Source organism: Protopterus annectens, chromosome 1.part0 (assembly GCF_019279795.1).
Source record: "Protopterus annectens isolate FY-2018-M chromosome 1.part0, PAN1.0, whole genome shotgun sequence".
Lineage (NCBI taxonomy): Eukaryota > Metazoa > Chordata > Ceratodontiformes > Protopteridae > Protopterus > Protopterus annectens.
The window spans coordinates 224,395,760-224,410,176 of record NC_056725.1 but is presented as its reverse complement, the minus strand read 5'-3'; the positions used below and the strand labels follow the sequence as shown (position 1 = coordinate 224,410,176).

Genomic DNA, 14,417 nt, shown 5'->3' with positions numbered 1-14,417 from the left:
GGCACTATGGGGGTGGCAAGAGCCTTTGCCAATATCCGTAAACCCAGGGGTGACAGGTGCAAGCCGTCCCTTGCGAAGCAGCGTGGCTTGTCAAGCATGTCATTCCAGGCAGATAGACATTGGATCCCCTTAGAATGACACCAGAAATTAAGCCAATTATTAAAACTGATCATTTTGTCTCTGTATTGTGGCATCATTCTTGGTGAAGGTAGGATACTGCTCAGGGTCAGGGTCATACCAGCCTGGGCTACATAATCTGAGAGCTCCTTTGTCTCTCTTCTTGTAGTCCAGGGAGGTACGTCTCAGGTCATTCACACCGGCATGGACAATGACTGAGTCATACTTGTACTTGCTGTGGAGTGACCTGAGTGCTTGTGTTATGTGGTGGATTCTAGCGCCCGGCAGGCAGCTTACTGTGACCCTCTCCTTGTTCATTCTGGTGAGTGGGACGTTAGTGTGTCTGACTATGGAGTCACCTATGACAAGTGTGTCTGGCATTGTGTTTGGCCTTAAGGGCTGTGACTGATTTGCACACTGACTTTGTGATCTATGTGTTGCTTGTGTTATGTCATGAGGTGGCAGTTGTTTGGGTGTCTGCTTTGGAGGCCTCTGCTGTTTTGGTAGATTTTTGATCAGTGCCTCCAGTATGTCTTTGTGTGTTTATGTGTTTGATTTGTAGTTGTGATAGTTCTATGTGAGACTGGGTTTATGGTGTGTGTGGTTACCTTCTCCTCCTGTCTGGTTTTGCCAGTCCTGAGTTGAGAGAGCTCAGCCTCCAGTTTGGCTATATAGTTGCATCTCTCGCATGTATTTGTGTTTTGTGGGAGGAGGAGAGGGTTGTCTGTGTACATGAGGCAATTGTAACATTTTCTATGTAAAAAAAATTATTACTTAAAAATAACTCAAATCAACCAAATTTTTAAGGGGCTATCCCCCCAAAATACATTATAGTCTGAAGTCCATCCTTATGTTGGATTGATGTATATAAACTTTTAACATCCAACACGTTTTTATTCCACTTAACATGAGAAATCATATTCAAAAAATCAAAACTATCCTTAATATAGGATGGAATTTTCAAGACATACAGTAAAAAAAATATGTAACAAAAGCCCAAATCCATGTAAAAAATATTTTCAAGCTGAAATAATGGGACGTCCTGGTGGATTATTCATGTCTTTGTGCAATTTAGGCAAGCAGAAAAATGTAGCTAGAACACAGCCTTCACTGTTAAATTTTGTACGTACTTCATCATCTGTAAAATACCCTAGCCTCACACCTTTTTGTAGTAGTAGTTCTTAAAGCTTAGTTTTAGCTTGTTTATAACTTTTCATGTCACTATATTCATATACATCTTTATTCTTTAAATGCTACAAGCACATTTTGTGATGCTGGTGAAAACGCATTACTATTTTATTTCCCTTATCCGATGGCTTTATAATTAAATCCCTTCCTTCTTGTAGTTCTTTTAAGGCTTTCTACTTTCAATGTCAAGTTATAACAAATACTGTTATTATATAACAACTTATCACACATTTCATTCATGGTAAATTTTAACATTGAATTAAAATGTATAATATTTTCATTAGAATAGAGGAAATATATCTGCTCTTCATAGGCACAACATAAGTGTCAATAGAACAATAAGCATGATTTTCCACATGTTCCATAGACATATTCAAATCTGAAAAACAAGAATGAAAACTTTCTTCCCTAGAGACATCAGCACATGGTAACTTAACATTACTATTAGCATTAAAAACCTTAAGGTGCTACTTACGAACAAATGGGAAGTTTCCTGGTTTAAAATGCATTTCCTAGGTAGCACAGTAGACATATTTCAGCCCCAAATTCAAAACAGCAAATTGTTCATCTGACAAAATACATCCAGAAATACTTATCATATTACAGTTCATATTAATAGTCATTGCCACCTGCCTCTTTTGTTCAAATTCTGTGGTGCCGTTGTCGAAAATTGTCCAGATCCATTACTATTGATGTAGAAGCCATTTCAGTTTTTTTTCTGATTAAATTGCTCCGTCATTCTCTGCTTCCTTCTCTAACTTCATGTTCCTCCGGTTGTTTGGCTGCTGGCAAGGCCAGATAATCGTGCTCATCGCTTTCTAGACTGCCATTGTGATGTGTTTCTTCTGAGGAAGCAACTGAGAAGAAAACCTAGGTTAAGCAGAAATTAGTCGAACTTGCCCAGTCAAGTATGCAGGTGGTTAGGCATGTAGCTAAATGTGGATGTGATGCTGTAGACGCAGCATCTAGGGCTGCTGCTTCTGGGTTGATCATTAGAAGACGTGCCTGGTTTTGAGGATTTAACCCTTTCCAGAGGACATGAAAGCACAGCACCACTGGGCAAGGAGTTGCTGTTTGGGTCGCCCATCTTAAGAGATCTTCAAGAAACCGGTGGAAAGGCTAAGCTATGAAATCGGAAACCACTTCATCTCCAATATACAAGGAGAATCTACGTCATCAGATCAACCAGAAGGAGGTTAAGGGAAGTAAGATTTTTCAAAGATGGTGACAGGGCCCTCAGCAATGGAACACAGAGGAAGCAGCAGTGACCATACTGTGTTCCTCTTTCCCCCTTTCCTCAACTTCAGATTCCAGCCTAGTTTTTAAATTCTCATTATCCTGATCAGACCTCCATGAAGACTGTTGGGTGTCTGGTTATTTAAGAAATAATGGACAAGTGGATTTTGCAGATTGTTCTCCTTGGGATATAGGCTGCAGTTCCTAACTGTTCTAGTTTTTCAGGAATCCTTCCTTACTAAAGGATCAAAGACATCTGACGTATTGCCTGTTTTGGAGAGACTGATGCAAAAGGCAACCACAGAGAATGTCCTGGAGTTAGAGAATGGCACAGGTTTTTACTGAATGCTCTTTCTGGTTCAAGTCGAAAGAGGCTTTAGAGGCATATCTTAGATCTGACAAATCTGAACATGTTCTCACATTTTCCAAAGTTCAAGATGCTTACCTTACATACTTTCTCTTATACCCCTCTTGCTTCCTCAGGCCCTGACAGTAATCCTTGGATATTCATCATATGAATAGCTGTTATAATCATGCTTGCATCTGGGACTCTCTCCTCATAAGACCTGTTATCTGATAACTGTCAGAGCTGTTCAGTCTTGCCCCTTCTCAGCTAGGTAGATGCTGGCATGATAGGATGTCAGTACTGTGTCTGTAAAGCCAGTGTCCATTCACTCCATCTTAATTTCTTTCTTGCTGAAGTTGCTTACATGATCAAAACTTGGCAGTGTGAACCTTTGCTCTTGTTTGTCACTATGAAAAGTGACATCCTGACCCCATGTGTAAAAATGGGAAAAGGGCTTGTGTATGGATGGATTTGTAGTCAATTGGTTCAAATCACATGACCAGAGCACACAGGCTAAATACCTTGTTGGCAAACTTTCTTTGTATTTCTTAATATTGTTGCAGTGTTAATATTTTATTTAATGGTCAAGCGCTAGGGTATGTACAGCACCAGTATAGTCTAATTGTTTGCGAGACAAATTCCTCAGAAGGATTTTCACTTGTCTTTAAGACCAGATCATGACATCGGCTCCTGCAGTATGTTTGGATTTAGTAAGAAGACCCTGGCACTAGTACTATCTAGTGTACTGTAAAACTACTTGAACAAGAAGGAGCTTGAAGCTTTATCCCGAGTCACCTTGGTATCTCGCTTAGTAGCCATCTTGTGCAGAAGTTCTTAAAGAAGCTTGTGTAGAAATGCCTTAAGGGGAAGGAAGGACAAGCAAGAGGGAGATGCTCAAGTAGGCTTTGAATGTTTCCCTAGGCTTGAGGAAACTGGCCTTAGTGAGATTCTGGCACAGTCCATGGCCTTGATGCCTACCTTATCCAAGGCTTCTAAAAAAAAACCCCTTTGAGGCCCCACTCTCTGATCCAGGCATATTTTAGCAAGCCAAACCACCCTGATACTGCCATTTGGCCCAGATGCCTCCTTATGAGGAATCTAGGTGTGATGCTTGTGCACTAATCTCTTGAGTGGAAAGATTATTTCAGTTTTGATGTAAGAGAATTTCAGGATGCCGATATGCAGACCTTAGAAGTGGCCATGTCAGAATCCAAGACTCTTGCCTTCACATTTAGGACTGCTGCTGCAACTGACAGCGGCAGCCATGCCCCTGTGATGTCCCTGCTCTGGGCCAGTAATCAGGGAGCCTCAGTCATCACAAACACCGGTGAGGGACGTTCACTTGGAGCAAAAACAGACACACAGTATTTCCAGATGCAGCTGTCTGCACCAAGCACAATTATCCTTAAGAGCACACAGGGAACACAGTCTGGGGGCTGGGTTTTCTTCTCTCTCCAGGCCTCCAATAAGACTCCCCAGTGGCAAAGCTGTAGAATTGAGTCCTCAGCCAAGTGTTCCAAGCCTAGTCCCCCACCACCCTCTGTTAAACCAGTGCTGTGTCACTGCTCCAAATAGTTGACAAACACTCTAAGATTTGATTTTTACACGCACATCTGGGAAAGGCTGGCACAGATTTACCAGCTATGCTCCCTTCTGCCCAGACTGTAAGGCAGTTACTCCCACGACAACACTCCAAAGCCAGCTACTCTAAAGTTGTTATAAGGGTATCCAGTTATACTGAGTGAAGTTAATACTGATAAAAAGGATGGTGTTTGACCAATGCAGCAAGGCTTTTAGGAGCGGCTGCAGTGTTACCAAATAAATATAAGTACTCTGAAAGGTTAAAATATTCTCTAAAAGGTCAGCCACAATTAAAAGTTTAAATATATTTAATAAAAATAACATGAAAATACTGAATATCTATTTACAATAAACATACTTTGTCACAGGAAATATTAAAAATAACACAGATGGATAGATGCACACAGATACAGAAAAACAGTACTTAACTAATATCACTATATTTTCCTGACTGACCTAGAGTGTGACTATTCCTTGGTTACTTAAACTAAGGCAAGATGAAGTGGGTCAATGATCCTTCGTCAGGTTTCAAAAACAGACTGCCCTGAGATTTCTATCTCATCTACTATCATTTTAGTGCTGGCTTACAGAATGACATCTGACACGCATGGTCATTTGACTTTTGGTTCCCACACTACCCCCTTTACTAGAAGATGAACCAGAACCTAGTACATGTCATCATACACACAGCTTTGCCAAGATGTGTTATAGCATCTGAAAGCTAAAAAAGCATTTCAAAACCTTCCACCCTTCCAGGGTAGCAATTACATCACCTTTAAGGACAATACAGTAGGATCGCTAGTCCTGGTTTTCACAGATATTTGGTCTCTGGCTGCAATCAGAACTGTAAGGTACAGTCTTTATGGCCTAAACCAGGTAATTGTTTCAGACTGTTTTTTCAAAGTTAGCTGAACTGAGATAACCTCTTCCAATATCCTCAGTTAAAATATATTAATTTCAGCAGTTACAATACAGTCTGACATACAGGTGTATTTCTTTCCTGTCCAGCAGGAATCACTGTTGGCACATTCTTAACACAAGCAGCTTTACAAATACATTTTCAGCACAAGCACCTGTACAAATCAGTTTGATATACAAATGACAATTCTTTACAAAACTTCAGCTAGCTATGCTGGCATATGTTAACCACTGCTGTTCTCCTGGCATAGCTGGGAATACCTCATATCACATCCCCTTATAGGCTCCTGCCCAAGACTAGTTCAAATATGTACAGGATTTTGTCTTTACAGGCTTCAGCCATGACTGGACCACATGTTAGATGTTCGTGTTTCACTGTTGCAGTCATTACATTTGGGTAATCCTGCTGGCAGGTTGGCCTCAGTCGGACTGAATTCCAAAGTCCTGGGTCCTGCGTCGGCTGCTGTCGCCCCTTCCCTGACGTCAGGTCGTCAGGGGTATAAAAGATGCGGCCGACACCATTTTCTTCAGTCTTTCTTGCCGCGCGGTGCTAGAAGCAAAAGCAGTTTGCAAGTGCCAGTCAGCCGACTCCTGAGATTTTTGTGAGAGAGTTTCAGAACCGAAGTCTTCTATAAAGCTAAGTACCCCATTAGGGAAACTTTTTTTCTTGCTCCAGCCCGATGTCAGAAAAAGTTAATTGTATTTCTTGTGGGAAGCAAATACCTCATAAGGATTTTCATTCTTACTGTATTCCCTGCCTAGGCCCTGATCACAACGTTTCTGGTTGTCAGTTTTGTGCTAGATTTAACCAACGCACTATTAAGTGTCTGTATGATTGTGCTGTAAACTATTTTGGATGCCGGTTTAATTATCCAGAAATGTCGTCGGATAGCCATCCGACTACCGGAGTTCACAAAAAATGCAAAAAGGAAAGAGATAGACAAACGAGGCCCAAAAACGATGAAGCTTCTCCTAAGCCAGTCGCCGGTCCTCAGTGAGGCGCTTTCGCAGCCCTTGATGCCCGCTACTTTAGAGTCGCAGGCCACTACCGACGCCCACGTGGAGTCGGCCATGCCGCTGGAAACTCAAGGTATTGGAGCCTCGGATATTATCCCTTCAGATGGGTCCAGAGCCGCTGAGCCAGGCACCAGCTTCTGAGGGTGTATTCAGACCTAAACATCTTTACATCAAACCGACTTCAGCTTCAAAGGCAAAGACTAAAGCACCTTCCAAAGCAAAGAAACAAACTCGAGCCACGTGGTCAGGCCTCTATGCCCAAAAAACAGATGCTCAAAATGGCCAAAGACTTGATTACCTTGATCAAGGGTTCCCATCCCCCTCCTGATAAGAGGCCTAGGCAAGAGACTGACTATGAATCTTCAGATCAGGTTTCCATTTCTTCTGAATTCCTCTTATGATCAGGAATATTCTCTTCCCCCCTATGAGGATTCTGATGCTGAAGAATCTATACCTTCAGCTTCTCCTCCTGAGGACTATTCTTTTGGGGAAACCTTACATACCATGAGGGAGCATTTCCACTGGGAGAGCCAAGATTTTTCAAAATCTAAAAAGAGGCTCAGGGATTTCCTTTTACTACCTTAACACAAGCCACTAGCCATCCCACCTGTGTTAGATATTGTAGATGATGTGTTTTCAGAGTCTAGTCTTACACCTGACTCCTTACCTCCAGCTCCTGTTGAGCCAGACAGATATTACAGGGTTCCTGATTCTCATAAATTCCTTTTTAAAAACCCTGCTGCAGACCCAGAAACTATTTTTCAGGGTCCCAAAGGAGTTAAGGCTTCCGCTGCAAAAAACCCTACCCTCTCTGACAGAGATTCTAGGGCACTGTATAGATGGGGAAAAAGGTTTACACATCTGCTACCTTGGCTATAAGGGCCTTAAACTGTCAGTTTCATATGCTCAAATATCAGCAACATGTCATGGCATTGCTTAAACAGAAAATGTTGTTAAACTCAATGTGCAGAAAACAAGGAAATGCACGATGTATTGCATGCAGCTGAACAAGTTGGAAAGCATACTTTGCAATGTGGTTTTGATTCTTTAGACGCCTTCTGCAGGGCCACAGTTACAGGTTCTGTAATTAGGAGGTATGCTTGGTTAAAGAAACAAAATCTGCCTGATCATGTTAAAGTTAAATTATTAGATGCACCTTTACAGCATGATACTTTGGTGTTAAGGCAGAAGAGGTGTTAAAGAAAATGGAGGACAAAGCTAAATCTATGCAAACTGTCAAAGATTTTTTTACAAGTACAGCCACCTAGGTTTAGTAGACACTGGCCAACAAAGAATTGGTCCTTTTCTGTCTCAGACAGACCTCAAAGGGGGTAGAACCAGATGCCCTAGAGGCAGATCCTAGGCGCAAGGTTCATTCTGCTCAAAACAATGGGGAGCTTCTACCTCCAAAGTGGGAGAAGACAAATCACAACCATTCAGGAAACAGTTACAATGACTTCCCCCTGCCTGCACCAAGCACTCATCTCCTGGCAGCACCCTCAGTGGGAAAATTAGCACTTTTTTCTCAAAATTGGCACATTATAACCCAGGACAAGTGGGTCTTAAATATCATGTCACAAGGCTACAAGTTCCATTTCCATACCCTGCCAAAGGCAAACGGCTGGCCAGATCTGCCAAAAAATCAATGGGCAGAGGCACAAAAACAAGTCTCATCCCTCATGGACATGGGGGCCATTCAACTAGTACAAGAGCAGGGACAAGGATTTTACTCGACTGTTCTTGGTACCCAGAAAGGACAAGGCCTGGAGGCCAATACTGGACCTATCTATTTTGAACACATTCCTGGATATACCAAAATTCAAGATGTTGACTTTGCAGCAGCTTCTGCCCATGCTGGACAAGAACGCTTGGCTGGTGACTTTAGACCTAAAAGAGGCATACCTGCATGTCCCAATCAGACAAATATGCAGAAGATGCTTCTGATTCAAGGCTGGCTCAATGCATTACCAATTCTCTGCACTGCCCTTTGGCTTATCCACTGCGCCCAGGGTCTTTACAAAGTGCCTGGCACCAGTAATTACTTTCTGCAGACAGAGGAATACAAAAATATCCTTAATTGGACGACTGTTTAATTCAAGCAGAGAACAGACATTCTATAGCATCTGGCGTTTGTGAAAAGACTTCTAACATGCCTAGGGTACACAGTCAACGAAAAGAAATCAAAACTAGTACCCTCTCAAGAGATATTCCTGGGTGCAAGCTTAAATACAACTGCCCCGATGGCTTATCTCACGCCAGACAAACAAAGGCAACCGACTACCTATTTCAAAATGTTGGCAACAAAGGCCCAGTTATCTGCAAGAAAAGTTCTGCAGGCTTTGAGCTTCATGGCATCCTGCGTCCTACTAATTCCATATGCAAGACTGCGTATGAGGAAACTTCAATGGTACCTAAAAAGTGTTTGGACTCAACATTGCCACAGCCTAGAAACTGATTACTCTCATTCCTTGCCTGCAACAGGAGTTTCGATGGTGGGCAAAGGCATGTCACCAATACAAGGGACAGCCATTCACATTACTCCCAGCCAGGCAAACACTAACAACGGATGCATCAGATTATGCCTGGGGGGCCCACATGGCAGGAAGATGCATTCAGGGCACATGGACCCCAAACCAAATGCATCTACATATCAATCAAAAAAAGATGCTAGCAGTTCAAAATGCCCCGACAGCCTTCAAGGACCTGCTTCATCCAGGACAACTACTGATAGAACACCACGGTCATGTGGTACATAAACAAGCAGGGTGGCACACATTCTTACCCCCCCTTTGCAGACCAGCCATGACTTTGTGGGACACAGCATTGACTTACCAAGTACATCTGCAGGCACAATTCCTGCCAGGAAGGAAAAATATTCTGGCAGACAAACTAAGCAGAAACCTCATGGATCCCCATGAGTGGCACCTAGATCCACAAGTCTTCAGCATGATGATAAGGAAATGGGGATGCCCGGACATAGATCTATTTGCCTCCCCTCACAACTACCAACTAAAAAGATTCTGCACAAGGATTTATCACAGACAAGCATGGAAAGTGGACGCCCTATCTTTCAGCTGGAAAAGCCAATCAGTATATGCATTTCCCCCATTGCCTCTCCTCCCCAAGGTACTCCTAAAGGTCAGACAGGAGAAGCCAAGGATGATACTGACTCTCCCGCCAGTACTGGTATCCAATACTAAGGAGCTTGTCACAATGCCCAGCATGGACCTTACCTCAGATACCTCATCTACTGTCCCAGCAAAACAATCGGACACTGCACAGCCAACTCAGGACTTTAAACCTGGCAGCATAGTGGATAATGTAGTCATATAAAACACACCTCTCAGTAAAGCTGTGATGGATGTCATTTTGGTGGCCAGAAGGCCTAGTACTAGAAAATCTTATGCTGGAAAATGGAAGAGATTCTGTGCTTGGAACCAGGCACAAGGAACTGATACAGCTGTGCCAAATATTCCTCAGATTTTGCAATACCTAACTGAGATGCTGGACAAAGGTCTTTTTCATCTATTAAAATTCATGCCTCTGCCATTTTGGCTCATTGTAATACAGAGCCACCAATCTTCTCTCATCCCTTACTAAAATAGTACCTCAGAGGAGCCAAAAATTTAAGGCCTCCAAGGAGATCACCAATGCCTGCATGGGACCTCAACTGTGTCTTGGAAAAACTCACCCTGCCTCCTTTTGAGCCAGCTGCTACTGCTGATATAAAGTTTTTATCCTGGAAAACAGCTCTGCTCATAGCAATAACTTCTGCAAGACAAGTTTCAGAGCTTCAGGCACTCATGGATGTGGAACCTTTTATCATTTTTTATCCAGACAGGGGGTCTCTGAGGACAAACCCAACATTTATGCCTAAGGTGGTGTCCAGTGTGGCTCTTAACCAAACTATTCATCTGCCAACTTTTTACCCAAATCCACAGAACAAGGGGGAGAGAATTCTGCATTCTTTGGACATACACAGTCTGCTTAGATTCTACTTGGACAGAACCAAAGTTTTCAGAAAGAACAATTACTAGTGGCATATGCTGTAGGATCACAAGGAAAAGCTATCTCAAAGCAGACTATTTCAAAGTGGATAGGCCACTGCATTCGTTTCTGCTACTTACACCATGGCAAGTCAGAGCCTAAGGGCGTTAGGCCACAGTCAACCAGAGCTGCAGCCACTTCAGCAGCCTTTCTCAGGGGAGTACCAACCAAGGATATTTTAGAGGCTGCTACTTGGAGTTCAGTGCACACCTTTACAAAGCACTATCATCTGCCACTCTACTCTAAATCCAGGGCAGGCTTTGCCACTGCAGTTCTGCAGGGCCTCATAGCCGCTCCTAATGCTGTTTAGCTCCAGCCTCCCATCCATAGCTTTGGGACTCTACCCAAATGTAATGACTGCAACAGTGAAACATGAAGAACATAGTACAGTTGTGTACACTTACCATAAATGTAGATGTTGGAGTGTATTCACTGTTGCAATCCAGGTTACCTACCCGCCATCCCCCTTTTCTCATGGAACCTATCTTTCCTTCTCTGATCTATACAACCTATGTGGTGTATTTGCTTGTAGATGAAGGTAAAGTTTATATTGGTGCATGTATTTATATGTATATAAATTTTGGCTACCCTTTTAGGGGGCGCCTGACATCTGGGGCAAGAAAAACTAAAGAAAATGGCATCAGACGCATCTTTTATACCCCTGATGACCTGACGTCAGGGAAGGGGCAACAGCAGCCAACGCAGGACCCAGGACTTTGGAATTCAGGCCGACTGAGGGCAACCTGCCAGCAAGATTACCCAAATGTAATGACTGCAACAGTGAAGACACTCGAACATCTACATTTATGGTAAGTGTACATAACTGTACTTTCCACTTTATCCTTTTGGGGAGGATACCCTCTTATGGGGAGTCTGTCATCCAGAACATAAGAGGAAAAAGACCTGGTTTATATATCAGATGTCTTCCCACTTTGAGTTTGATACTGATGTCCGTGATACCATGACTTCTGATTCCTCCTCTCTTCAGCCTTGATCAGCTTGAACTTGTATCCCTTTCTCCAATCCTTGAGGCTTTCATAAATGCATTTTTTTATAGTTTCATTTCAGCTAAACTCGTAGACCCCTGCACTCAGGAAGGTGAGGCACCATTATAAGATCCCAGAACTCTTTCCTGGAAGAGTCCTATTTCATAACTAGCAGTAGTTTCCTGAATCTTGAAAAATGACCCAGATTGGGTTCCAACCTTCAACATGCTTTCTAGTAAATGAGGCAGCTACATATTGGCCTACTAAGGATGAAATGTTATGTATAGCCTCTCTTCAGAGCCCTGAATTTTCTAACTTGTATTGTCAGTTATCAAGCTGATGTGTTAAAGCAGTTAATGGCAAAGCCAATGTGGATAACTCATGCTAATCTGAACGTAGAAGCTATGAAGCAGGCTCAGCTGTTTTGACAGGTTGGTAGACGTGCTGTCGGATGTGGACACAGCACCAAGGATGGCTGCCAACAGGATCTGTCATTTGTAGACCAACCTGACTTGAGGATACAACTGCCACAGGGTGTAATGCAGATCCTTGGTACTCTTTCATGCAGTGATCTACTGTCTGTATCCCCAGCCAGTGAAGTATGACTGATTGGGAGAAAAGCATTCTTTTGGTTAGGCAATGTTCTACCCCACCTATCCCCAGGTATGATATGAAGACCCTTCTAAAAGTTGGCCCTTTTTCCAACTCCAAGGAAAAGGTAAAGTAGTAGTAATTATTGCCACATTATTAGTTTCATTACCGCTTCTACTTTGGTGTACATCTAAGGGCTGGCGGTTGAACCAGTTCATATTAACCACTAAACCTTCTAGTTACTGTACCTCTGGGGAAGAGATTGTTTTGCATGCCTGGTTAAGTTGTAGGGAAGGGTACTCTGCACTCATGTTTATTTAGGTAGCTGAAACGGGCATCCCAACCTTATTTGGATCTTGCCAGAGGGCACCCCAGGAATTGTTATACCTAGAGCTCCTTGGGCAAAAAAAGTAAAACTGGTTCTGGCAGGCACCCTCTTTATATTAGGACTGCTGTGATGCCTTTTGGAAGGACAGGCCAGCCCTGCCATGGAGGTGGAATAGTTGCAAGTCCTGGACATCCAAATTAATGATGGCACTTGCCTGTGGATCAGACCCAAAATACTACGATTACAACAGTGATCTTACTAATGTTCACTATTGGAGCTTCATCCCCAACACACTTTTATACTTTAAAAGCACACAAAACAAATTGTGTCCCAAGGGGTAAATGCCTCGTGGCTGATTAATAAAATCAGTAGTCCACAATAAAAAACAGCAACGAAGCATCCAGCAAAACCCTCTTTTCCTTTTTCATAAGAAGTTTATTTATTGCAGTAAGGCAATTAAAACATCACAGGAGGTAAGCGCTTTCGCTAAGATAGCTTCATCAGACCTTTCAACACAAAAAATACAAATCTACACATTTTATACTAGGTTCAAAATTTCATTGACCAATCAACTTATAAAATCAATCAACTTCTAAGTTAAGCACTATATACCTCTATGAAAAATAAATAAGTTTATACATAATATTTAAAACGTTACATTACAAAGATGAATATATTCATTGAATGAAACAATATTTGCCATCCTGATAACTTTATAGTTAATTAGAAGTTGATTGATTTTATAAGTTGGTCAATGAAATTTTGAAGCTAGTATAAAATGTGTAGATTTGTATTTTTGTGTTGAAAGGTCTAATGAAGCTATCCTGGCAAAAGCGCTTACCTCCTATGTAGATTTGTATTTTTTTGTGTTGAAAGGTCTAATTAAGCTATCTTAGCAAAAGCGCTTACCTCCTGTGATGTTTTAATTGCCTTACTGCAATAAATACACTTTTTACGAAAAAGGAAGAAAGGGTTGTGCCTGGTTGCTTCGTTACACTTTTATACTTTGTCCACACAGCATAAAATAGGAGTGCGATGTTCATCCTAAAAAGATGCTACAATATTTGTGCTATAACTACATTTAGGCAGTCAAGTGTTGTGCTGTTATAAAAGTCTAAGGGCTTGGTAGATAATTTGGTATCTAAAGATGACGTATATTTGAATCATGTGTTGATTTCACAGTGAAAATCATGTGTTAATGTCTTTACAGATGAGTCTGGAGGTTCAGTCTGTTCCATTCGAAGGAAGAAAGTACACTTTGCAGTAGACAGCAAAGAAAATCTGAGTACAGAGTATGATCAAGAGAAACAATGCAAGGAGAAGTGTTTGGAACTTAAAAAACGCCTGGAAATTGCTAATCTGAGAGCAAAAACATTGTGTGAAATGGAAAAAAATTATCAGCTTAAAAGTCGACAGATTCTAGGAATGCGCTAATTTATTTGTATTCATGTAAATATTTTTGTGGTATTTAAAGATCATTTCTTTCAAATTTTATTGAAAAAAAATAAGTTATTTTTTTATTGACATTACTTTTCAGAAAAAGCTGTGGCCTCTGAATTAGACAATGTGGTTTATGAATGTTTACTGTAAATACACGGTAAAACTGGCATTTAAGCCCCCTTCCCAAGAAAAATTAAATAGGGGTAGAATGTCACTGACTCATTTTGAGTTATTTGTAAAAAGGACTTTAGTTTGAACTGCTAGTTTATTTTTGCAAATTGTATTCTTAACCATTGTGTCATATTTATTTTGCATCTTTGTAAGAGAATATAAAGTTCATGCCTGTTGTTTAGAGAATGGCAAAGACAAGAGAGTACTTTCTTTTGTATTACCATCTTTTCCTTAAAGGAAAACACCTTGAAACTAAAAAAATATTTTTTCACTCTGTTTTTGGAGCTATTTGACTGCTTCAAAATGGGTGCTAACAGGCTTGACATCAATCTGATTTTGTTTTTCTTAAAGCCTTTCTCTTTCCCATAATCCATTTCAAGTCTTCTTTTATACAAGTCATGCTAGGCATAAGGAAAGAGTGGTGTATTTCCATGTCATTGGTATGCAATGG

At 41.5% G+C, this 14,417-nt stretch overlaps 1 protein-coding gene across 1 annotated transcript in view; it reads left to right on the top strand.

Annotated features, from left to right (window-relative positions):
- Positions 1 to 14,013, top strand: part of LOC122790561 (serine/threonine-protein kinase Nek2-like) — a 1,269,183-nt gene extending 1,255,170 nt beyond the window's left edge. Inside the window, exon 9 of the mRNA XM_044058123.1 lies at positions 13,566 to 14,013. Within this exon, the coding sequence (XP_043914058.1) occupies positions 13,566 to 13,789 (224 nt within the window). The 3' untranslated portion in view covers positions 13,790 to 14,013. The remainder of the gene's footprint in view (positions 1 to 13,565) is intronic.
- The last annotated feature ends 404 nt before the right edge of the window (positions 14,014 to 14,417 follow it).